Raw genomic sequence first — 26,480 nt, 5'->3', positions numbered from 1 at the left:
AAGATGTATTGTACGTAATTTTATCTTGAAGTTCTGTAAAAGACTTTTTTACATTTCAAATTTATGACCTCCTAAATACATGGCAACAATTTTACTAATTACATCAGATTCTCGTAACTCACGAAAATAAAATTAGTGGTATCAACTGTCAATTTATGCTCAATAGAATTAGCTAGAACATTTCAGGTTGGCAGTTCGACAAATAAAAAATACTTATATTATACTGTCTGCAAATGATGTAGCATGATGACAACTAAGAAAAGAATCATTTCTTCATCCTACATAAACAATAATTCAACAAATTCTACTTTGGTCCATCAGAGATAGATCCAGAGCAAAACTGAAATACAGTTCAAGCGTAAAATTATATTTTTTTCATCTTGTTTTGAAGTAACGGTTAGTTGGAAGGATATTTTTGAGCTATTTGACTAGTTGAAGGATATTTTTAAGCTAGTTGACTAACGGTGAAAACATTTTTGAACAAAAAGCATAACGAAGGGTGAAATTAACCTATTTTAAATAATTTAGAAATATTTTTAACCATTTTTTCGATAAAAAAAAAAAGCTTATCGTAGTGGAGTATTCTCGATAATAGGTACCATTTGCTACCAATTAGCACCATAACCATGGAACATGGTAAAAATTGGCAATGACAATCAATTTGTGACTTTGGGTGCCACTTTTTGGTTATATGGGTTTGTTTGTATAAATCACTACTAGTACATACATTAAATTTTACTAGGCCTTGTCACAATAGGTAATTTTCATGTTTAGCTAAAGACATTTATAATTCATTAATATATACGGAGAAACAATATTAGGAATACACATATTCAGGACAAGGTGGGGTGACTTTTGTGATAGACAAAATGAGGGAAGCACGGATAAGTTAATTCAGACATGTGAAGACGAGAGATGTTAATGTCCTAGTGAGGAGGTGTGAGCGATGACTATGGTAAGCTTCATGAGAGGTATATATAGGTTGAATTAGCGTTGGGGAGAGAAGATTAATTAATTAGGACATGACACATCTTCAGCTTATTTGAGACACAAACTTAGACATAAATTTATGAAGGTCACAAACTGAAGTGGTGAGGTAGTAGGTAGTTAAGTGTTGTCTCGTTATTCAACGAGATATATTTATATTTCTTCTTGTATACTAGTAATAGTAACACCATTATTGTAGTTTATAATCCCTTAATTCTGCTACTACTGATCCCTTAATTCTACTAAAACATGTTATTTACTATGCTTCAGCCACCGTTTTATTTTGTTGTGGTCATAACTATTCATTTCTTTGTATACTTTTAATGTTTTTTCTATTATTTGCAATATATTTATTACTCCATTTTCTCCTTTTAAATTTGTTTTGAGATGTGTTATTTAATCCGATGATCATTTAAACATAAAACTTTATCTTTACGGGATAATGATAAGATAATAACAGAAATTAAAACAAAAAGGAAAGAAATAAAAATACGTGTAATTACCAACTATTTTCAATCTTTTTGATGATTAAAGAGTGAGGTTATTCTCCCTTACTTATACCCAATTACCAAGTAAAATTAGTTAATTAGACAAATATGTCAATACTATTTGATCACACCAAATTACAAAATGACTTTTTAAATCGGTTCTAAATAATTTTTTTTAAAAAACTATTTAATTAGATAAATATTCATTTCATATCTACTAAAGCTCAACATACAATCATTCATATCATATATAATTACATAGTCACTTGCTCTTTCAATTCTTTCTGTCTCTCTCTCTCCTTCTCGCACTCTCATTTTCTCCCTCTTTCCGCTACATAATTAATACTAAATAGTCATCGAAAGATCATTAGTTAAGACATAATCCTTATTTATGTGCATATATATAACTATATTTTCATATATTTTTTTAAGTATATATCTATACACAGATACATTAGATACAACACAAATTTAATGTCATATAGATATATTTTACGCACAAATATATTAGATACATCATAGATAAATTGAATACATCAATGTCCTCTCAAAATCAATATGTAAATATGTAGAGGTACACTGAATACGAGCATAAATACACTAGTGCTGGATACATGAAATTGATATGTGATACATTAGATGAAATTGATATACATAGTACATATTTGATAGTGGATACAAGATGCATGAAATCATAAAACAGATATACATAGAAGTAAAGGGATGAAGGCAGATAAGAGAGAGGAAAGATGTGATATACATTCAGTAGATACAATAGATCTACAGACACATACACTATATCTAGAGGTAAATACAATATATCTAAAGACAACTCAAACAAGTTACATAATTATTAACACTAGAGAAAAATGACAAATATACCCCGAACTATCATAAATGTTATGAAGATACCCCTGTCATACTTAGAATATTGATACCCATGCCGTCCAAAAACTAAAATATATATTCCCTTTATACTAACATACATACATGTGTCATAATCTTATCCACGAACCCGACATTTATAATTTATCGGATCGTCGGATATAATTGCACCACGTGTTCCTATTTAGTCTTTCGTTAGAGTGAAGGACATATATGCTCTAGTTTTTGAACGACAGAAACACCAATATCCCAAAAATATGACGGAGAATATCTACATATTATTTTTCGATAGTTGAGAAATATATTTGTCCTTTTTTCCCTTAAACTATCACTCAACTAAAAATTAGAACTCAAAAGAATTTTTTTTTTAGCGCTTATATGTATTCCACATCCTCCCAAAGAGGCTACGTGGGGCCTCTACCGTTTCAACATTTGCTCACGTGCACATCACGTGATTAAGTTTCCTTCCTGAATTTACAAATCATCTTCGAAACTAGCTTCAGTTCCATCCGCCGTCGCCGACCGCCGACTACCGTGAAGGTTTCAACTTCCGACCAACCGCCGACCGCCGGTGCGTAACCTCTTCCGTCGCTGTAAGACGGAACTCCGTTACCTGTTATCCGGAGTGGACTCGAACAGTTTATGAGCCTATATCCTCTCCAATTGTTGACATACAGTTCACATTACAGAAACCTTAAACCTTTCAGCATTCCACCACCGTCGTTAACGATGAAGGACCGGCCGCTGTCATCATGCGGCGCTGTTTACGTTCCTCCACATCAACGCCTCCGTTCAGTAATCACTGTTCCCTCTGCTGTTTCTCCACAGCCTGGCAGCTTTCGTCCTACAGCAATCGATCAAAAACCTAATCCTAACTCTCTCAAGTCCTACGCTTGCCTTCCGCCTCAGCAGCAACCAGTGCGACTGCAACATAAGAGAAGTTCACAATTTGATGAGGTTTCTGAGGAAGGGGGTGATATTGAGCTTACGCCATATCAGGTAGGTGAGACACGTCTATCTGTAGCATTTTGAAGTTTAATCAATGTCAGGGTTATTTGTTTTCCTTTAGGCATGCATTACATAGGTACCCAACTTAAGTGTTTAAATGAACAAAGGATTTCAATTAGATGGCCTGAATGGAGCAGAATGTATAGATAGGATTCATATTATTGGCCTCAATTAGTTTGGAATTGAGGTATGTTGATACTTAATAATACCAAGGTAGGTTGAGCAATTAAGTGCGCGAATTAGTTGGGAAGAATCTTGGGGTCTAAATTCAGTATTCACAATGCTTATAAATGCTGTTTATACAATAAATTTTAAGAACTGTTTCTGCTCGATAAATATAAGTTTTCTTCCTTAATTGGGCTATGTTTGAATTGTTGTATAATGATCCAATTTGGCTTAGGAAATGACTAAATGGGGAAATCTCAATGATGGCCTAGTTTTTACTGAAAAAAGGTGATTGCCTAATTTCATTTAGAACTCAATTATTGCCTAATTTCGATTAAAACTCGATTTCTGAGCAAGTTAACTCAAAATAGTGTGTTGAAGCTTCAATGGTATGTTAAAGTGGATTTGAAACTTACATTTGGGTCATGACTGTATTATGTAAGGTTACTTGAGTAGTTACATAATCTAAGAACGGGAGAATATTGTCATTTGATTTGGTTTATGGGTGATATACTGACACTTTAATCTACAATTCTGTGGACATCGCATCTTTGTGTTGTCTTGAATCCTTGACTTCGTTCTTTGTTTTTAACACGACTCATGTATTTTAATAAGTTAGATAACCAAATCCACATATCTGAATATTGAGTTTTAGATCAATGATGTGACCCTATGCGAGTAAAAATGTAATCAAGGATCATATGTGTTTAAGCACTGAACTGCATTGGAAAGCATCACATGCATATTAACTTGAGTTAGGCATGGTTGTTTTCTTTTGCCTTGGACCTTTGATGTTCAGGCATGGTGGGAAGGCCCAAAATAGGCCCTCATCTTTGGGTTAAGACTCAAAGTCATCCTTGAGTTTTCACATTGAGCACTAATAGTCCCTCATGTTTACAGTATTGGTGCACTTTTGGTCCTTCCCTAAACTTTTGCCTATTTTTTAACATTAATTTTGTTCATAATTTTATGTAAGGAATGTTCCATCGTCTTTTTATATATTTAATAGAAATAATAACTCTATGTGAGAGAAGATGAGAAGAAGAACACATTGTTCTGTTCAGTAGAAATATTACTGCAGCTAAACTAAGAACATTTTAACATATAACATTGCAAGAAAAGAAAAATTTGTACTATTGCACGTGAAATCGTTGTGATGAACCTCTCGACTTTACCTGCAATATGATTTTTACTAAACAAAACAAGGTGTTTTTCTTCTCACAATCTTTCACATGGAGACATTATTTCTATTAAATATATAAAACGATGATTAAACATTTCATACATAAATTATGAATAAAATCAATGTTAAAAACTAGGCAAAATTTTGAAGGAGGACCAAAAGTGCACCAATATTGCAAACATGAGGGACTATTAATGCTCCATGTGAAAACTCAAGGATGACTTTGAGTCTTAATCCAAAGATGAGGGACTCTTTTGGGCCTTTTCTCTTCAGGCATGTAGCAAGATATGCATAACAAGAAAGCCTGATTAAGATTTCTGAACTACAGTAATTAATATAATGAATAATAAAGTTGTAGGTGCTGGCAATGGGAACTTTTTTTTTTTAATTTCAAAAAAAAGTTGTCATTGCCAGCACCTACAACTCTGTTTCATTAAATAATTGGTGTACAATGCGGTTATCAGTTGACTTGAATTTAATAGTAAGTATTATCAACAAAATAGACAAATTAAATTCAGTCCATCCCTTTTCCTCACTCTCTTCTGAGCTTTTCTTTTTGGCTCAATGAATTTTCTGCACTAGTATGGGTCTTCATCTTTTTTCTTCTTGGACCTTTTAACTCTTCTCATTTCTTTTTCAAGTTTTCTATAAAAAAATAGATTATATAGTAACTCTTTCATATACAGGAAAAATATAATCCCATTCTTCATGTGTAATTAGATACTATCTTTATCCTATCCTATCTAGTGTTATTGAACATGGATTAAGTGCTTATTGTTGTTAGACTTCGTGATATGCTCTTAAGTTACTTGTCCTGAAACATGCCTAATTATCAAGTAATATGCTGATCAGTGGTTGCACTAGTGTTTTTTCTAGAGTTATTAGATTGTTTTAATGCTGGAGTTATATTCTTATCCAGAAATATGTAGTTCACAGCAATTAACTGAAAAATTTAAAATGTTACACTCAAGGGTGTGTCCTAGTGGTCAAGGAAGTGGATTGAGAACCATGAGAAGGTTCAAATCCCAGTAGAGGCAAAACACTAGGTGATTTCTTTTGGTTTGTCCTAGCCTTGTTGGATAAAGTTACCAAGTACCTGTGCCAGTGTGCTAGTGGGAAGTAGCAGATACTCGTAGAATTAGTCGAGGTGCGAACAACCTAGTCCGGACACCATGGCTATAAAAATAATAATTGAAAAATGCTACAACTTGTTTAAACATAAATATGACATTAGTTTGCACCTCTCCGGTAAGTTGCATCTGAACAAGAGTGTTCTTGTGGCCCTAATATTATATGCGTCAACTTAACTACAGTACACATTTATGTTGTCAGCATTTCTCTGTTGCTGAAATGATGGAATCACTGATCTGGACATATGGTGAATGAATCAACATACACTTGGATGAGAGGCACACATGGTGGAGACTTGAACTTGACCATTAATCTGAAGGAATCAACCTTAACCCATAGGTCACTGACATCTTTTCTATTTGGAGCATTCCTGACATGGATGGGTTTTTTACTAAGTTGCATGGGATCTTCACTTTCGATGCTGCACTCGTGTCGGATTCTCCAAAAATACACTACTTTTGGTGAATCTGACACGCACTCCTTGACATTTTTGAAGAGTCCGAGCAACATAGTTTTTTTAGACTTTCTATTTTGATCTGATGATGAGGTTTTATACATGTCAGTGAATGTTTGCTTTGTCATGGAAAATAACTGCTCATGTCCAGCTACTTTCAATTGCATATACAATCTTATCCATGTTATGGCTTGCATGCATTTACAGCTAATTCTTCCCGTCTGCATGTATCACAAATATAAGCCACCTGACTGTCCTATAACATTAAATGGATTCCAGGGTGCTGTCACATCTGATAACGCTGAAACATGGAAATGGAAGCTCACTGCTCTGCTACACAACAATGATATACAAGAGGTGCTCTCAAGGGAGAAAAAAGATAGGCGTGATTATGAGCAAATAGCAGCTTTAGCAAGCAAAATGGGTTTATATAGGTATCTTTGATTTGGAAGTGTCTTGTTTCTGCCCTTGTTTTGGTACAGAACATTAATATGCTACCATCCTTTGCAGCAACCTATATTCAAAAGTAGTTGTTGTCAGCAAGCTTCCATTACCTAACTACAGGTTTGATTTGGATGATAAGCGTCCTCAGAGAGAGGTATGTTCTTGACCTGTTAGATATTTTTATTCAGTTATTTAAATTTTGACTCAACGCCAATGTTTCCACTTCTATTTTTTTTAATTTAATTGTCTTAGTCTGGATTTACATTCCTGTTGCTTCCTACTTGATCAGGCTTTTCTTGTTTTAATTCATGCCTGGTTCCTGTATTCCCTCTTCTACCTCTCTTTCCTGTCCTTTATCTCATTAATGATGATAAAGACTGCGACCTTTAAACAATTGTCAGGTGATCCTGCCTCCGGGTTTACCTAGACGAGTAGATGTTTTTCTTGGAGAATACTTGTCTCGTAAGCCAAGGAGCACAGATGTACTTTCACGATCAAGCAGTAATGGCAGTGTGGCTACTGATGAGGGTCTATTTGAGCAGTCAGAGGCACTCCCTCAAAGTAAGGCTTCCATGAAGAAAATCAATTGGGAAAGGAGTATGCAAATGCAGACAGAGCAGCAAACTTGGCAGGTTCAATCACCTCAAATTTTAAAGCACACTGACATCTGTAAAAATTAAGAATTATCTCCCTCTGCCAACCTTGTCTTCAGTTCAAGTAAGATGCTTAGTTTTCTTGGTCTACTTTCTATAGGTCAGACATGATAATCAAAGTTTTTGCTGCCTGAAACCTCATCATGGAGTGAGAATTAAATGCTGTAATGATACATGCTTCTTAATTTTTCCGGAGTCTGGACTAAGCAATGAAAATGGGTGTTGAGATTAGAGGAAATGAGAATAAAATTACACTAGCTAATCTGTCAAAAAGTTTATAGATACACCATGTAGTATATTTTTCTTGTTAACATAGTAAGACACTAGGAGCAGAAGTTGAGGGGCCAGGAGATACACACAATCTATTGCAGGGCAAAATGTTTTATCTTCTAATGCTTCCTTAAGAAGGTGCAATTGAATCTACTGTTGCTGGGGCAGCCCTTAAAATATCGACGACATAATAGCTAGTAGTTGTTTTTTTCCCGCACATCTTTGTTGGAAAATAATAATTATCTTTTCTCTAACTTCTCTAGAAAGGAAAAACATGTTGTTCACTTGCTGTTTTCCTCTAACCTGCGTATGGTGAGAGATAGGAGATCTGTGAACTTAATTGTGGTGCCAAAACAACTCTTATAAAGTGATCTGTGGTATGCATGTATAAGATAAGGACGCAACATACTCAAGTGAAAAGTTATAACTGTTGTTTATTTGGAAACAATTTTTGTGTTTATTCCCAAAGGATTATACATAACATTCCCAGTTAGTTGAGACAATAGTAACAGTTATAGGATATAACACATCATGACCTTGATTTTGCCTTCATCCTTTTTCTCCAAAATGCCCTTACTTTTCCTAAGTAGGTATCCTCTCATTCTTTCTCCACTGGTTCTCTTTTCTTTTCTTGAGTATTGCGGGTCTCACACTACGTTATTTTAGACTGTACTTCAGTTTTTTTGGTTTTACCAGAAATATTTGGGCATTCAGATAAGAAGAATTTTAGTCATCTTTGATTTTTGGTGAATTTGATGTCTAGATAGGAAAAATATTGATCATAATTGAGTTCTGAAGAATCTGATTCATGGACCTATCTAAAATCATTGAGGGCTCTGGTTTTAGTTGATAGAAGTGATAAACTTCTGGGTTAGGTTCTCAAATTAGGAGGTGTTAAGACACGAAGATTTGTTCCTCTCCTTCTAGGCTAGCTACTTCGTTCCTCAGCAAAGTGTCCACTTCTTTATCGACAGATTTCATTCTATTTGTTGAAGTTGGTGGAAAATTTGACATAAATGTTTGTGCTAGCTGGAGTTTGCACGTCGTGAAATGCTTTTGTTCATATAAAAGCTTAGTATTTATAGAGAAACTAAGAACAAATCCAAGAGAGGTCCTTGTTCATGACAAGAAGCAAAAAGCCCCCTATGTCTTCTACGGAATTGCATAAACAAAGGTGCAATTTCTCTAGTATTAAGTGATTTTTTAGGCAAACCTATTTTACCTGTATTCATAGGAAAAGAATATCTTCAAATCTAATATATGTCTGACTACTTTAGCTACCACTACCTGAAAAATTTTCAGAAACGAATTTCTGAAAATCGGTGTATAAACCCAGTATCAACTGTTTGTAGGGAGAATGGTATGTGTTAGAGTGAGTAAACAGTCTGCTGTGACTTTGTTCCTTTGATCCTTTGATCCTTTCACATAGACCTTTCTGCACTCTAGCTCTATGCGGTTTCTATTTTCTCCACAGTTTGTAGCTTTTTATAGATTTTTGTTTTTGAGTTTGTTCTGTTTGTTTAATATAATGTTGTAAAAGTTTATCAGTATATATTTTTTTTGTTCCCTGTGGAAGATCGATTCATGGAATATCATTCTTGTTTGTTACAGGAATCACCTGAGGGTAGGAAGATGCTGGAATTTCGTAGTAGTCTACCTGCGTATAAGGAAAAAGACGCAATATTAAGTGCCATTTCACAGAACCAGGTATGTCAGATCTTGAGAAATCTGTCTTCGCCACTTGGCCCATCATTGCTATATTAGAGCAGTGCCATGTGCATTTTATGTCACTGGTAAAGGAGAAAAAGAAGAAAGGGAGAGCTTCTTTTGATTTGTTGTTTTTATGATACATTTGGGTAAGATCATAAAATATGTGGTTGTGAAACTATCAGCAAACTCTAGAAGAAAAATAAAGCCTTTCTTATATTTTGAACAATTAACATTCATTTTGGGTTGTTGGTGGGCAAGCAAGACATCCCATGATTAGAATCCATTGATAAGGAACTGGATAAATTCGCCCAGTCATCGTTGATTTTTTATCCAGTTTCTTATCAGACACCAAATGAACCTTTACAAATCTTGCCATGTGAGATATCTAACAAAGCATTCACATATAGTGGAAGAACCAAAATTCTTTTTGTTGGTCAAGCATAAAGCAGATGAGGGGCGAAATAAAAGGATTCTGTTTTGAAATATGTTACAGCATTGTAAATTTCTTCTTCTTGCTTGGGATTTAGGGGTGTGGCTTAAGCAAAGAAGTGCAAATGAAAAGATTTTAAGCATACGGATTGAATATGATAGCAAACTGCAGTTCTTGGAGACTCCTTTTTTTTTTTAAACTGCAGTTCTTGGAGCCCTTTGAAGCTCTATTAAATTCGTCTAGTATTCTGGTACGCCATTTTCTAACCATTACTGGGTCTTAGCTTTGTCTGCGAATGACCTCTCTGCGATTTGAAGAGTGTTGATGCCCGCTCTTAGCTTGGTGGTTTTTTGTTTTTCTAATTTTATTTAGGGAACTAGTATAGGTCAAAATGGAATGTGTAAAAGAAAACATGCAGTAGCTAAATTCCTTGGGAAAGGCTTGATCTTTTTAAAACTTCTCATGATGATTCTGATATTAGGATAAGCTTTTCCGTGTGAACAGGTGGTTATTGTCTCTGGTGAAACTGGCTGTGGGAAGACCACACAGATTCCGCAATTTATTTTAGAGTCTGAAATTGAGTCTATTCGTGGAGACATGTGCAGTATCATATGTACACAGCCAAGAAGAATATCTGTTATGGCAGTATCTGAAAGAGTTGCTGCGGAGAGAGGGGAGTTGTTGGGTGAAACAGTGAGTTTCTGTACTAGAAAATAAAATGGCATACATTCCATCACGCATGACTTAAGTTTGGAATAAGTATTCTGTCTTCTTTGATGTCTTTGCAGGTTGGATATAAAGTTAGGCTAGAAGGTGTTAAAGGAAGGGACACTCACCTCCTCTTCTGTACAACTGGTATCTTGTTGAGAAGGCTACTGGTTGATAGAAATCTGAAGGGAATCACACATGTAATTGTGGACGAGATTCATGAACGTGGAATGAACGAAGGTATATTGTTGTCTTTAAAGAGATTGTGGAGTTCATGGAATCTACTTTCTAACAATTGAGCATGTATTATACCAGACTTTCTGCTAATAGTTCTGAAGGATTTACTCCCACGTCGGCCAGAATTAAGGTTGATCTTGATGAGTGCCACCTTAGATGCAAAGCTTTTCTCTTCATACTTTGATGGGGCTCCACTAGTCCACATTCCGGTGAGTAAGCTCGTTGACTAATTGTGTTTTCAATTGATGTTCGACATTAATTTATGGCAATGGTCCTATTCCTCTTCCTCTTGTTCTGTACTACCTGAATCCCAATTTATTGATAAGACATAGTTTGACTGCACAGAAAATTTCTCATGTATGTTCTTTTGGTAGTAGAAGAAGAAAACATTAACGAAGTTGTAATATAAAAAATTAAATTTGAATAATGTGATGTTGTCAGAAAAATAGTGTAGTGAGGTGTTTTCTCTTTGTAGAAATCTTTATATCTGATATTTGCTAGTTCCTTTTATATATATTGTTTGTTGGTTTTCTCTTTTTTATCAATTAAACAACGTGTATCATATGTTAATTATTAAAACTTCTCTATATGGAAATTTTAATCTGTGTTTTAACACTATTTGTTTGAAACCTAAAATATAAGTTAAAGGACAATAAGCTAAGTAGTCATTTGAAATTAAAATATCTTCTGCACATTAATGCTATTTTGGTTACATGTTATATCAATTCAAAATGATGTGATTTTATATAAAGCTACAAAGATGAACAATTAAGCCAGTTTAGATATTACATTTGAATACCACTTCTATTTTAAGAGGTATAATACAGACGTATGGTTATTATGCTTCAATCAGGTTATTCTATTCCACCTATTAGAAGAAAAAAAGAACTTAAATAAAAATACTTAATAGCATGGCGATACATTTATGCGAACTTCTACCCCGAGCTCATGTAATAAAACCATATATAATTAAGTGAAGTCTAATCCACAAATTATTTGATCTATAAGATTTTAACCATTGTATTCAGGAGATTTTAACATTATATATTGGCTGAGATGTTTGGCTCTGGCCTTTGTTTGACACAAGATTTCAGAATGAAAGAGAACGTCTAAAGTCCGACTATTTCAAGACAGAATTTTATATTTGAATTTGTCATGTTATAGTTACTTATTTATTCACCGATATTCTTTAATTAATTCCATGAGACAATCTATTTTAGCAAAAAGAAAATAAGAGTGTCGACAATTAAAAATGCATCAGACATGAGAACTCTTTCAAAAAGTTACTTAAACTGCATTAAGCTGGAGCAAACCATTTACTCAACCATATCTGATGACATAGCTTCTATATGGTTCAATTTTTTTTTCTTTCAAATTTCAACAAAAGTATTAAAAACACAGATAAATTTTGTTCCTCCCAACATGTATTTTTCATATCTCATTGTATCACTGGATAGTCAATATCCCATATGTGTATTTTGTCTTTATATATTACAGATGAATACCACCAAGTTCCATGAACCCATTTAGTTAATAAACAGAGGTTCCAACATAGAGTCATTTAGAGAAAGCATTAGGCATGTATGAGTATAAAATAAAAAGCAAATTATGTCAATATACACATTAAAAAAAAAATTAGGGATAATTTCAGAAAACTCCCCAAAGTTTAGCCTTATAACACTCACTTCCCTTGGGGTTTTGAATATTACATTTACCTCCTGTTTTAAATTTTTGTAACCAAACTTGTTTAAATGATAATCTTTCAATAACATTCCAAAAATACCCTTTTGTGACATTGATTTTTTCATACTCCTACTAGATTGATGACCCGAACAATATTTCGTTCAAAAAAGCAAGACCCTTGGCTGAAGAAAAACAGTCTAAAAAACAAGAAACAATGGAAGTATAAGAAATAACACATAGTAACAGAACAGTACTACAACAATATAGTTTGAACCTTATCCAAAAGAAATAATCTAGAATGATTACCTGCATGAAGGATTTTGACAATATCAGTTGAGATTGGGATTCGATCAGCATCTTATTTAGCGGAACTTATTAAATTTAGAGAAAATCACAGACCTTCCAAGTGGCTGAAAGGAATAGGAGTGAAATTTTCCCATTCAGGTTGTGGATTTTCCTAATGGAGTATGTGAAATGTGCGATGTAGTTCATTTCTTCTCTTATTGGGTAGAGCATTGGTGTTTAACATCATACCTGTTTGCTGTTTCTTGGTTAAGACACTAAACAGTGAATCCACATTCATCCCTTTTTTTCCTGGATACAATTTAATCCATACTTACATTGCTTCCATATTATTTTTGAAAAGTTTTTCCATGGTCTTTATTAGGGATTTACATATCCAGTTCGCACTCATTTCCTGGAAAATATTCTGGAGATGTCGGGGTACAGGTTGACGCCAGACAATCAGATCGATGATTATGGGCAGGAGAGAACGTGGAAAATGAATAAACAAGCTCCAAGAAAAAGGAAGAGCCAGATTGCTTCTGCTGTTGAGGTTTCTACTTTTAAAAGCAACTTGCACAATTTTCATTTGCTACAACTCCTCTGCTAATATTTTATTTGTCGTCAGGACACCCTCAGAGCTGCTGATTTCCAAGAATTTAGCCCTGAGACACAGGAGTCTTTGTCTTGTTGGAATCCTGATTGTATAGGCTTCAATTTTATAGAATATATTCTTTGCCATATTTGTGAAAATGAAAGGCCCGGTGCTGTTTTAGTTTTTATGACTGGTTGGGATGACATAAGTTCTCTGAAGGATAAGCTACAGTCTCATCCTATCTTGGGGAATACAAGCCGTGTTTTATTGCTGGCATGCCATGGTTCTATGGCTAGTTCAGAGCAGGTGAAGAAATTTGCATTTATGCTTTTACCTTGCATTTGCCTTACATGTAAACTATATTTTTGATACAAGCTATTCTCAAGGATATATCATCTGTTACTAATCTAAAATTTCAGTACAAGCATTACTAGTATATTTTCTGTTCTCCTTGTATGTTTGGTCATCAGAATAGCTGTTCTGCCTATTATCTGGTGACTTGCACTTTGTGTTTTTCTTACCATTTGACTTGTTAGATTGAGCAGGTTTTATAATTTACAAATTTCTACTTGGTAGAAATAAAAAAGGAGTTCACGATCTTAATTGTCCAGTTTATTATCTAAGCTCTTGTGCTTCTTATTCATTTAGTCGTTTTGCTTATATGTAGAGGTTAATATTTGACAAGCCTGAAGATGGAGTAAGGAAGATTGTGTTAGCTACAAATATTGCTGAGACCAGTATCACGATTGATGATGTAGTGTTTGTTATTGACTGTGGCAAGGCAAAAGAGACGTCATATGATGCACTTAATAATACTCCTCGTTTGCTTCCTTCTTGGATTTCAAAGGTTTCAGCTCGCCAAGTAAGACCCTTTGCTGGTCCTTTCTGAATCTGATTGGAAGATACGTTTATAGATGTCCTTATCATAAATTGTGTAATGTGATGGTTAGAACTTTTGTGATGATTGTCTTTTCCCTGGTTTAGTGTAACAGTGTGGGAGGGGAAGGGGAAGGGTGCCCATGGGATTGAGAAGGAAGACTTAATAGCCGCGAATAGAGAGATTAACTTGCTGAGAAATAATGATACCCGTGTAACCCTTCAATTCTTTCAATAATCTATTGACTTGTGATTATGACAATGCATCACCTGATGCGTTGTATATCTACTAACTATAGAAATTCATATGAATATTACATTTCTGAATCTTCACACTTGAGCCTTTTCTTCGATGAATAGGCTGTGCTTTGAAGCACATTTCAATTTGGAGTTCAGACTTGACCAGTACTTCCAGAACCTTAGGTTTCATTTCTGGAAGTTCTTCGATTCAAGGGTCTGATAATTTTTTACTTGTGCCACAATCACTGTATGGAGATCTCCTTGCTGGATCTCTACCCAAGTCGTTAATACTTCTTAGTTTTATATGAACTCCTGCTTGTCTAATAAGTAAATCTTCATAGTTTATCTTTGGTAATAGCCCTTTTAAGAATGAGTTATGTGATGCTTATAAAAGACGCATGTTTCTTCAACTTAAGGTAGAGAAAAATGTTGCACCCAGAAGTGGGGTCTAGTGATCAATGAAGTGAGAGGAGAACGAGAACAATAGGATCTCAGGTCCATATCCAGTAGAGGAAAATAACACTAGGTACCTGTGCTGGTGGGAGATAGCAGGTAATCGGTGGAATAGTCGAAGTTCACCCAAGCTGGCCCGACACCACAAACATAAAAAAGGGTGGAGAAAATGTTTTCGAGTATAATGGTTCTCAGTGAAGCTTTTTCTCCCTTGGTGTATTATGCACCTTAATTCATGGTATTCTTGATTGCATTGTTAGGTTATACTTCTTCTTTTGCTTGTCTAATTTACTATTTACATTTATTCACAAAGCTGCCAAATTGGAACAGCCTTCTTTGTACTTCTTTCCCTGCTTTTGTGGTCCAAATCATCATCCATATGTCAGTTAATATATGTAACGGACTGCAAAATTTCATGAGGTTGAGTGACTATTTTTTTCTTATCTGTTGAATGTGAATATTCAAGGAAGACCTCTGCACTTGTTCTATGCTTTTTTCCTTGGCAATCATTTTGGTACTGAATCCTGCCAAATACAGCTACTGCAAATAAGATAGAAGCTGAAGAATGTTTTGATCTATAGGCTAACAAATCCCCCAAGTTACGCGCTCCAGCTGTCCTATAATTTATGTCTGTTTTGAATTGGATGATGAAGTTGAAAAAAAGGTTATCAGTAGGAAGGCTGAAAAAATTGGTTTTGGTAAGTATTCAAATGGGAAAGCACCATTGAGTTGCTTTTTAATTTTAAAAGAAACAAGAAGTGGCCCCCAAGGCCTAGCTCAAGTGGCAAAAGGTGGAGGATTTGTGGCTTAGGTCACAGGTTCAAGCCACACACCATGCAAAGCGAAGCCCGGTATTTAAGTGGAGAAGGGTAGAGGGGCGGGCCCATTATTCACCGAGTTTAGAAGGCTGTGATTGGTTCATAGGGCGGGTCACAGACGGATTTCTCGGTTATCAAAAAAAAAAAAAAGAAACAAGAAGTGATTTCATTTCATTTGTTGGGTGATCTTTTGCTCTCACGTTCGAGTGTTTGCTCGTCATTAGGCTCGTGAAGACCAATTGCAAGTCTGGCTAAATATTATTTTTGGACAAGAACTCTGGATATAAAATATTTAGTAGAAGTTACTCGCCAAGAAAGTGTTATCATTTTCTGGACATCCAGTAAGGTTAAGTAGGCTTTTAATGTTTTTGATAAAGAAGGCTAAGTGGACATTATCTTATCAAAAAAAAAAAAAGGCGAAGTGGTCATTATAATTTGGTACAGAGGGTGTCATTGATACATTTGTCCAAGTAACTAGCACTACAAAGGTTTGTCAGAGACTGAACTCATCAGATTTTTTTTCTGCCAAAGACCAAAAAACAACATTATGTACAATAATATAGTTGTACCTTGTCTTTGCACGTAATTGTAGCCTTCGTTAAATTTCTTTGCTGAACAGATAAGTATTGTTGATGTCAAAAACCAGCTCTACAAAGGACTCTATAAACTAGCCTTCATTGATCTTCTTATGTGAAACAAGTTGTTATTACTATTAATGTCAAGACCCAAGAGTTCCTGGTCCAAGCAAAGATAAGTCCTTGGACCTGTGGTTGCAAAAGGTTTTGGGTTTGACTTTGAATGCAAAAGAGAAAGGAAATTGCTTAGAAAATTAGGTTCTTATAACTTATGAAAACACACTCACCACAACTGACACACAGATAACAAGGCTCAAAGCTCCGGCATTGGTAGTAATGGCTGACTGGTATAATGATGAGATGTAAAATATGAGAAAGGGGAATTATTTCACTTCTTTTTCTCTCAAGTTTTTGTTGCTAATGACAAGTTTTCACCTTGTTGGTACTTTCTGTTTCTTTAGTAGGAAGTTCTCCCTTTTCATGCTAATAATCTTTTGGTTACTACCGACAATTTTTAACTGTATGGTGTTTGTTTACTCATGAAACTGATAGAGAAGGGGACGAGCTGGACGTGTTCAGCCAGGAGAATGCTATCATCTTTATCCCAGATGTGTCTATGATGCTTTTGCAGATTATCAATTACCAGAAATTCTGAGGACTCCTTTGCAATCCCTTTGTTTGCAAATTAAAAGTTTAAAACTCGGTAGCATTTCTGAGTTCCTCACGAGGGCTTTGCAATCTCCTGAGTTATTAGCGGTAATGCTCTGTCAGATTTATTGTTCTTACTTGTGTGGTAATGAATATGTTAGCAATTTTCTTATTCGGTAGTACAGTTTACTGGCCTCTGATATATGTTCAGACCATCTTGTGATCGGTACAAGTTCCCCCTTTGCTTGTTGCTTCAGTGAAGTGATCTTTTGTTTTGCTGATAGGTTCAAAATGCTGTTGAGTATCTGAAAATCATTGGGGCTTTAGATGAGAATGAAAATTTGACTGTTCTAGGTACGAAACTGAATTTTAACTGTATTCAAGTCTAACCTTGTAGTCTGATTTTTCTCTGCCTTTGTTGTGGTTGAATGACAGGACGTTACTTAACAATGCTTCCAATGGAGCCTAAACTGGGGAAAATGCTTATACTTGGAGCAACTTTGAATTGTTTGGACCCGATATTAACTATTGTTGCTGGTCTTGGTGTCCGAGATCCCTTCTTGACACCACTTGACAAGAAAGATGTAAGTTGAGCCTTCCGTGTTGCTGTTGTCATTATTTGCTTCATCTCCATTAGTTGGATCAAACATAACTTTCTTTGAGAGACCAGTTATGGTTTTGAGACATGCTAGCTTTTGTTTTCAGCTTGCAGATGCTGCCAAGGCTCACTTTTCACGCGATTTTAGTGACCATCTTGCTCTTGTCCGAGCATATGAGGGTTGGAGGGATGCTGAAAGAGACCTAGCTGGATATGAGTACTGCTGGAAGAATTTTCTGTCTGCACAGTCTATGAAAGCTATTGATTCTCTTCACAAGGAGTTTTACTCTTTGCTGAATGACACTGGTCTTGTTGACAGCAACATTACCATGTATAATTCTTGGAGTTATGATGAGCATCTTCTTCGAGCGATTATCTGCTATGGGTTGTATCCTGGAATCTGTTCTGTACTGGTAAAACCTGCTGTCTCTCTTTATTTGCTTCAATATGTATCTTAGAGATTATATTTGCATTCACCATATATCCCATTTGATTTGTGCCTTTTTATTCATTTAAACAACCTGGACACGAGCATTTATCCGTAATTATAAATGTATAATTGCATAGTAGTAAAGCGTCCTCATGGATGATTTTAAGCTTTAGTGAAACCGCAAAAAAAAAAAATCTTTAGTGAGCATTGAAGTATCCTTGTTTCCAATGTTACTAATATTATTGCTTTTGCAGCATAATGAAAAGTCATTTTCATTGAAAACAATGGAAGATGGTCAGGTGCTATTACACTCGGTGAGTATGCTACCTGCGTATTTTGGTTTTCTTTAATAAAAGTCCCATTGATCTTGCTCTCTTTCTGGTGTTATGCAAAGAACTCTGTTAATGCCCGGGACTCCAGGATACCATATCCTTGGCTGGTGTTCAATGAAAAGATCAAAGTAAACTGTGTCTTTCTACGGGATTCTACAGCTATCTCCGACTCAGTGCTGCTTCTATTTGGAGGAACCATCTCAAAAGGGGAAGTGGTGAGCTCCCCATCTTGCCTTCTGTTGATCCTAGATCCCGAAGGAGAAATTTGTGTACAGGTTAATGCCAAGTGTAATTAACCTGCTTACATATTCTCTCTGTTGGTTGAAATCATTTACTTCATTTTTACAGGACGGTCACTTGAAAATGTTGGGTGGATACTTAGAGTTCTTTATGAACCCTACTATAGCAGAAATGTACAGAAGTCTAAGAAGAGAGCTTGATGAGTTAATTCACACTAAAGTAAGTGATTGTTTGCTACCTCACTTTATTGTCAATTCTGCTAAAGGATTGGTTCACAACAGATGGAATGCTGTTCTGTTTTGTGCCTTGTCAAGTCTGAAGAAGCAGAGATTTTGTTAAAAAAAATTTGAAATAATATTTCACTAAAGTTGACAATCTACATGGTACAGCTCCTGAATCCTAGGATGGATGTACATAGTTATCATGAACTTCTGTCAGCAATACGGTTGCTTATCTCAGAGGATCAATGCGGTGGCAGATTCGTTTTTAGTCATCAGATTTTACTTCCTTCCAAGCCATGTGCTGGAGCACCACCACCAGCTCCAACATCAAGGATAGAAAGTGGTCCAGGAGGTGACAATGCTAAGTCTCAGTTACAGACGTTGCTGAATCGAGCAGGATATGCAACACCAACCTACAAGTCCTTGCAACTCAATAACAATCAGTTTCGAGCAACTGTGGAGTTCAACGGAATGCAGATAATGGGAAGACCTTGCAACAACAAAAAGCAAGCTGAAAAAGATGCAGCAGCTGAGGCTCTGGAGTGGTTGTTGGAAGGGCGCCGTGCAGGTTCTGATTACATTGAGCAGATGTCTCAGTTTCTGAAAAAGAGCAAAAAGGCATAGAGTGGACATCACAAAATTGGCATCAGTGATGCTTGGGACAGCTTCACGTCCTTGGTTTTATTCAGGATGGGTTCATAGGAGCATCTGTGATGGCAGTTTTACTATGTATGTGAATATGATATCCTGGAACCCATGAACGCCTGATTCTGAAGTCTCACAAACGCAGTGGGCTCAGTAGCGAAATAGACTGCCTCTGAAATCTGGAAGTAAAGCTAAATCCGAGGGAGGAGGGGGGACAAGGTTGGATGGGCTTGGCTTCTTTTGACTTGTCCCAATTTTTGCCTTTGCAGTTGTTCAGTCAGCTTGTCGAGCCAACGCACCTGAAATTACAATATCTTTGCGATTAGGAAATGCTTCATATTTTGCGAAGCAGATCAAATGCTCTGGTATTGTTGCACTTAATGGTTAAGTTCATCTTTATCCTTTGTATATATTAATAATGGTTTAGAATATCACTCTATTTTGCTATTAATTGCTGTTCTTAGAATTTTCTTTTTCTATGCCTCTACTTGGTGGTTCGTTGCCCGTTTGGTTACATCTCGGGGATATTTGATTGCTCAATGATCAATACAGGCAGAGTCAAATCAAGAGCCTTGAGCAATATCCGCGGAGCATGTGAGTGACTACACTTATTATTATTATTACTTTGCTGCAATAGCTGTGAATCCATTTTTTTTAACCCCTCCGTAGGAGCTCCTAGCTTTTTGCTCTCTTGGTGACTCGAACCCACAATCTTAGGGTTGAAAGTGAGGACTGTTTATCATTCGAGCAACTCCCTCTTGTCATAATTGTGTATCTTGAAAACTTTTAGAATGTGGGTCGAGAGCATCCAGTCTAGTCTCTTATTCCGGCACTGCTGATAGGCTGAAAGAGTATGTGCTTAAAATTAAGGGAAACGAAAATTATTTTAAACTTGTACTATTGTACGTGGAGTAATATTGTAGTATTTTTGTGTGTAAAAAAGGTATAATTTACATAAATTTCATAGTATTAAGAGCTAATTACATTATTTCCCTATTCTTTTTTAAATTACTAAAGTCCTTTAAAATTTATGGATTTCGGATACATCACTGGACATCCGGATATATAAGGGAGGAATGTATCAGAGAGCGAATAGGACATACGGATACATACGGGAGCAATATATTTGAGAGGGGATAGGACATATGTATACATAGGGTAGCGATGTATTTGAGCGGGGAAGGAGGGATGTATCAGCAAGTGGATAGGACATCTGGATACATAAGGGAGCAATGTATCGGAGAGGGGATAGGACATCCGTATACATAGGGGAGAGATGTATCCAAGAGGGGATAGGATCCGGCTACATAGGGGAGGGATGTATTCGAGAGTGAAAATGGATGTATCAGCGAGAGGAGATTTTTGATTTTTTTTAAAATGGTAGGAAATTTTATAGATTATGGTAAAATAAGATGTGTATTTCGGTAATGCAGAGGAAGAAATTAGTGTTCTTTGACTTGTTGGGCTACTCTTTGAAAAATAAGCATATAAAAATGGGAAAATTGTATATAATAGCAAACTATTAATTCAAATTAAATGCTATAAATATACTTTGATTTAATTGTACCTTATAGCAAATTATTGCTATTTTCGCCACTCTCTCTGGTGGAATCTCGCTCGCCACTCTCGTTTGGTGGCAGTCTTGCTCGCCTCTCTCGCTTTTATACAAACACAAATGTATAAGATGTGTTTGTGTTTGTATAAAGCGAGAGGAAATTGTATATATACATATATTTTCATTCCCCTCTCCCAGATCTCGCTCGCCACCCTCGCCTCTCTCGCTTATACAAACAGAAACGAAATGTATAAATTACGCTTCTGTTTTGTATAAAGCGAGAGAAAATTGTATATACACATGCAAATACATATATATTTGTCCTATACACTTATAATTATACAATACGAATATTTTCCTGACCAGTTTTCTTTTGCCTTTCTCTCTTTCTTGTTTTATATATACATAGATTATACAATTGATCTTTTGTATACAACTGCTTCTATTTGTATAAAGCGAGAGAAAATTGTATATACACATGCAAATACATATATATTCGTCTTATACACTTATAATTATACAATACAAATATTTCCCTGCCCAGTTTTCTTTTGTCTTTCTCTCTTTCTCGTTTTATACATACAGAGATTATACAATTGATCTTTTGTATACAACTGCTTTCTTTTGTATATGTATAACGAATTATACAACTGCCTTCTTTGTATATGTATAGCGAATTATACAACTATTTTTTTTATATGTATAGTGAATTATACATATATATGTTTGCTATGGAGCACAATTATGCAAACTTTATTATAGCATACAAATATGAATTTTGTGTTTGTTATATGTGAATTTTGCTCATTATAAAAATTGGGCCAAATTTTAGATAAGAAGGTAAAGCGTGACCAATTTTGATAGAATTGTTGCTCCAACTGATAGACAATGTAATTGTCTTCTGATTCATTTATATTTTAAAATTTTCATGTGTCCAATGCAAGTTCTCATCCGACCGATATGGGATTCAACATTCCGTCTCACGTCTAGGACTAGACATTTGGTGCGTAGGATGAGTATAACTTTGATACCATGTAAAGAAATGAATTTCTAGTTCATGAGAGAAAAAAATATCAAGTTCATATAAAAAAAGGGATTCATAATTTCCTCATCCCATCAAAGTGGGACTTAAATATTTCAAGATTGGCCTAAACAACGTGCCTTTTAAGGGGACGTAAAGTCGCTAACGTAAATCAACTTCTCCTTTATCTCTCGTATCTTTTTTTTTTTCTCACCCAGTGTTTGGAGTTTGCATTGGAGCTCCGATTTAATCTGGATCACGTATTGTAGGGTCCATTCGGGGGTGACACTTCCAACGAGATTTTTTCCATACCTAGGGCTCAAATCCGATACTTTTGATTAAGGGTGAAACAATCCTATTACTGCCCCACAACTCATGTTGGTTCCATCCGGTATCTCTTGATAACCACAAATCTCAAAAGGTGCACTAGAATTAGCAAATTTCGAAAGTTACACCATTCAAAAGGAAATGTAAAACAATTTAGCAGTTATTTTGTAGTAATTCAATTAGATTTAATAGAATAGCTTTCATATATTCCTAAAATGACGAAAATAACATGAAAAGATGAACAATAAGCAACAAACATGTAACTAGAAAATGTAACTAAAAGACAAGAAGACAAAATAGGCAATGAGAAAAATAAAAAGCATTACATGCTCAACCAACACTCTAAAGATGTCCAACATTTTCTTCTCCAACATTGTTGTCATTAGCAACAACTTCATTAAGTTGTATCTTCCTTTGTTCAAATTGAACCCTCTTAGTAGCAATTAACTTCAACAAACCCTTTATTTCTCTAACATTGAAGAGTTCTTTTCCCTCAAAAAGTTCATTGAAGAGGTTCTTCATTTCCTTTTCCTCAGTAATTTCCTCTAATTTCCTGATATATTTTTCTCGATTTTTCACTATAGGTTTAAGGTAGTCGTTATTTGTAACTAACTTGTGTTCTGGAAAAGCTAAATAATCATTTACTATGTTCTGAGCCTCTATTAAAGATGGCCAAGCAAAAACATCGGTTTTTTCTGGAATAGAACAAATTATTCCAACTTTTACATCACATAGAATAGACAGCTCGTGTGCTTTCTTACACAGTGATGCTAATTTTTCATTTAGCATTTTTTTTCTCTTTTCCTCATCAAGATCACTAGTGGTCAAACGTGCCCTCTTTCTAGGCATATTTTAGTACAAAAAAAAATAATATAAGAGTGAGTTTCTATCTCTGAATATAAAATAAGAGTGTTTGGCTTATATTTATAGATGTGTAATAAGATCACATAATTAAATAATTGTAAGTTGTTGACTGATCTGACTAAAATATATAAACAAATTAATTGCACAATCTGATTTTTAAGGTATTCATTAATTAACTTACCTAAATAGATATAGTTAAAATCTGAAAAGTCAATCTTGAAGTTAAGTTTATGGAAGGTTAATAACAATTAGTTATAGATTTTAGACTTCTAGAAGTTGTTACATTGAGCCCGTTTGGATTGAGTCAAAAATAAAAAGTCAAACTGAAATGACTTTTAAGTCAAAAAATAAAAAGTAGGAGGAGACCTACTTTTGATTTTTGACTTATTTTAAGTTATTTTTTACCTTGCCAAACACTTCCTAACTTATTTTAAGTTATTTTTTATATTCGTCAAACACTTCTAGAAATCAAAAACTGACTTAAAAATAGATTTGACCACTTTTTAAATTAATCCAAACACCCTCTAAGTCCAATAGATATAGATTTTAATGAGTTACTATTCAAAAATAAAATAATTATGACACTCCAAATACTGCTACCATATAGTATATGGGATTCAGTTAGAAACAACTAGCCTACAGGGTGTCATTTATTTGAGAGACTAGTAATAATTATATAGAAATGTCTATATTTTGGACTTTTTTCATGTAGTAATTATGCTATCTTTGACTAATTATAGAACTATATAATTGTCGAAACTAATTTAATATAATATATGAATAATTAAACAATAGAATGACTAATAATATTGATAAATTTGTGAATATTCCAAGCAAAAGATCAAAGTACCCATAATTCAATTATTAAAAAGTTTAATATGGACTAAGACTAATGGAATAGGAATAACTGGACCACCCTCCTTTTTAATATTTTAATAGTAAGTATATTTTATTTCTTTTCGATTAGGACAAGGAATTTTTATTATTTTTAATATTAAAATAAACATGCCTCGAAATTCGATATTTTATCTAGCTGTTAGATTAGGTTAATAATGTTGAGTTGAATGGAATCTGACTATATGAGTTTGAGACAGCCAGGGAAAGTCTGGTCCTTGTTGTCTTTTTTTTTTTTTTTTCAAGTGTTCGATATTTATTTTGAAGCCTGATTAAATTTGAATTTAATAAAGTGCTTCATAACAAAGGCGACTTTGTACTCAAGGAGACTCGAACTCGAACAATACTTATCACTCCATTACACCCCTTATTGTCTTTCCGTGCTTTAAATTTTTGCAAAATTTTATGTCCTTTATATTGTTGTCTCCAATTCTATCAATCAAATCAAAAGAAATATTAAGTAAGACATTCAACTATATAGGGTATGATAAGCATCTTTTTGAGGTTGACAACCCTAGTATAGACTATAGTTAAGGGGTCGTTCGGTTGGGTTGAGAATAAGTTATTCTGAGATTAACTATCTCACGATAAGTTATTTTGGAATAAATTATTCCATCACTATGATATATATATGTCGGGATAAATAATTTCATGACTACCTAATACCTCCAACCAAATACAGGATAGAGTAATCATACATTTTATCCTGAAATTATTATACCTTATACCTCATACCGAACAACTCCCGATTATATCTTCATTTGAGATTGACCTCTCCTACAAACATGGGCAAAAATTGACCTAAACCTCTTCTTCCTTCATCTATATGACTATATGTTCTTCTCTTTATAATTGAAAGTGAAGTTTGTGGATCACTTCAACTAGAAAGCCCCTATCTTGTCTATTTTTAATTTTTTGGTAAAGTGATTTCATTCAAAAGGTATATAAGTTACAAACTATAAGTCAATAAGAAAATAAAATTTTGAAAAAAACCATATCAAAGGTGAGGTTGTTTGAATCTAAGCCATGATTGATTTAATGTCAAATATGGGGTGCTCTAAAATAATAAAAAATTGACATTTTTCAAATCTCAACAACATATGTGGGTGAAAAGGTTTTAAGACTAAAAAAATTAATTAATTAATCAATAATAATTTGATCAGTTCAAATCACAATATTAACGACTTCCTCTGTCTCAAAATAAGTAGTTTCACTTTAGCTCATTTTATGATCATTAAATTGATTTAGTACTCCTTTCGTTTTCAGACTCGTTTGGCCATAGATTTTCCAAGTAAAATTTGGGGGGAAATTTGACAAATAGTGTTTGTCCATATAATTTGTCATTACTTGACAAATATTTTTGACAAATAATCCAAATTCCCAAATACTAGAAAAAACTAGTATTTGGGCCAATTTCATTATTTGGGATCTTTTAAATATTTAAATTCTACACCAAACTTTTATCTTTTACAAAAACACCCTCTATAGTAGTTGTTTGCGTCGTATTACATAATTTTTTATGTAAATACCAAAGTAGTGATAAAATATTCAGTGAATATGACAGTGATGATATGATTATTGATGAAAATAATGAACACTCGGCTCAGGGTAACAAAGTCATGTGCTATGTCTACTTCACAATGTATGAAATGATGCTTGTTGCACTTACTCCGAACTACCATATTGCTCTAATGTCATGGACACTACTTGTTATTTGTTGCAACGAAGATCCAATTGACTTATAAAACAAACATATGATTAGTTTTGATAGTTTTTAAAACTTATGAGTATAAATCATATTTCCTAAAAAAGTGAAATATGTTTTTCAAATACTATGGTCAAACGCTAGCTTCATTTAGTCGTCACAAGATATTTTGTAGAATTCTTAAGAAAAAATTAATTAATAATATAGCTTAACTAATACTTATATTTTTCTATAAATTATTAAATCTCTATATTTTAATAAAATCGACGATTTTATATAATTTATAACCGTACCAAATAATTAGGTAGGTCATTTGATTTTTTGGGAAAAGGGTCTGAAAAATAATTTAACTTTGGCCAAAATTGTTGTTACGATACCAAACTTTGGAAAAGATCTTTTAACCCCTGTACTATTTAATAGTGTATTTTAAAGGTATATATGTACCTACGTAGACATCATAAATATTGTATCATTTTAAATAGTAATGTGTCCACGTGGACATATATATACCTTTAAAATACACTATTAAATAGTGTAGGGGTAAAAGGTCCTCTATAAAATTTGATATCGTAACAACAATTTCTTCCAAAATTAAAATATTTTTCAGACTTTTTTTTTCTCAATTATAAAATTAATGAAAAAATTAATAATGAGACTTTATGAAAGTATTTTAAATGAACACGAAAACAATTATTGATGATAGCACTTGAGCAGTGAGTTGACGA

The 26,480-nt window shown here is 34.3% G+C and overlaps 2 protein-coding genes across 4 annotated transcripts; one reads left to right on the top strand and one right to left on the bottom strand.

Moving 5' to 3' along the window:
- Positions 1-2,777: 2,777 nt before the first annotated feature.
- On the top strand, positions 2,778-19,924 carry LOC125856671 (DExH-box ATP-dependent RNA helicase DExH5, mitochondrial). 3 transcript variants are annotated; one of them, XM_049536262.1, is made up of 20 exons: positions 2,778-2,931; positions 3,050-3,359; positions 6,581-6,735; positions 6,812-6,899; positions 7,147-7,377; positions 9,280-9,375; positions 10,313-10,501; positions 10,597-10,756; positions 10,832-10,962; positions 13,104-13,271; positions 13,347-13,619; positions 13,981-14,175; positions 16,828-17,031; positions 17,208-17,277; positions 17,359-17,507; positions 17,629-17,934; positions 18,206-18,265; positions 18,346-18,498; positions 18,632-18,742; positions 18,913-19,922. In XM_049536262.1, exons 2-20 carry the CDS (start codon positions 3,090-3,092, stop codon positions 19,366-19,368), a joined length of 3,465 nt encoding a protein of 1,154 aa, XP_049392219.1. In that variant the 5' UTR covers positions 2,778-2,931; positions 3,050-3,089; the 3' UTR covers positions 19,369-19,922. The 3 variants fall into 3 exon arrangements, with proteins under 3 accessions (XP_049392219.1, XP_049392218.1, XP_049392220.1); XM_049536261.1 differs by having other exon boundaries at positions 2,778-3,359; positions 18,913-19,924; XM_049536263.1 differs by lacking the exon at positions 2,778-2,931 and having other exon boundaries at positions 3,237-3,363; positions 18,913-19,917.
- A 2,710-nt stretch (positions 19,925-22,634) lies between these two features.
- LOC125856268 (transcription factor CAULIFLOWER-like) lies at positions 22,635-23,141 on the bottom strand. Its single transcript, XM_049535791.1, has one exon. It carries the CDS (start codon positions 23,139-23,141, stop codon positions 22,635-22,637), a length of 507 nt encoding a protein of 168 aa, XP_049391748.1.
- Between the last annotated feature and the right edge of the window lie 3,339 nt (positions 23,142-26,480).

Source organism: Solanum stenotomum, chromosome 2 (genome assembly GCF_019186545.1).
Source record: "Solanum stenotomum isolate F172 chromosome 2, ASM1918654v1, whole genome shotgun sequence".
Taxonomy (NCBI): Eukaryota; Viridiplantae; Streptophyta; class Magnoliopsida; order Solanales; family Solanaceae; genus Solanum; species Solanum stenotomum.
Note: the sequence above shows the minus strand (reverse complement) of the source record. Positions and strands in the feature narration are given on the sequence as shown.

Excerpts from the sequence above, each read along its gene's own strand:
- LOC125856671 (XM_049536261.1), top strand. The coding sequence starts at position 3,003 with ATGAGCCTATATCCTCTCCAATTGTTGACATACAGTTCACATTACAGA. Across the intron at positions 7,378-9,279 it reads CAGAGCAGCAAACTTGGCAG|GAATCACCTGAGGGTAGGAA; the intron begins GTTCAATCACCT and ends TGTTTGTTACAG. Across the intron at positions 14,176-16,827 it reads CAAAGGTTTCAGCTCGCCAA|AGAAGGGGACGAGCTGGACG; the intron begins GTAAGACCCTTT and ends TGAAACTGATAG.
- LOC125856268 (XM_049535791.1), bottom strand. The coding sequence starts at position 23,141 with ATGCCTAGAAAGAGGGCACGTTTGACCACTAGTGATCTTGATGAGGAA.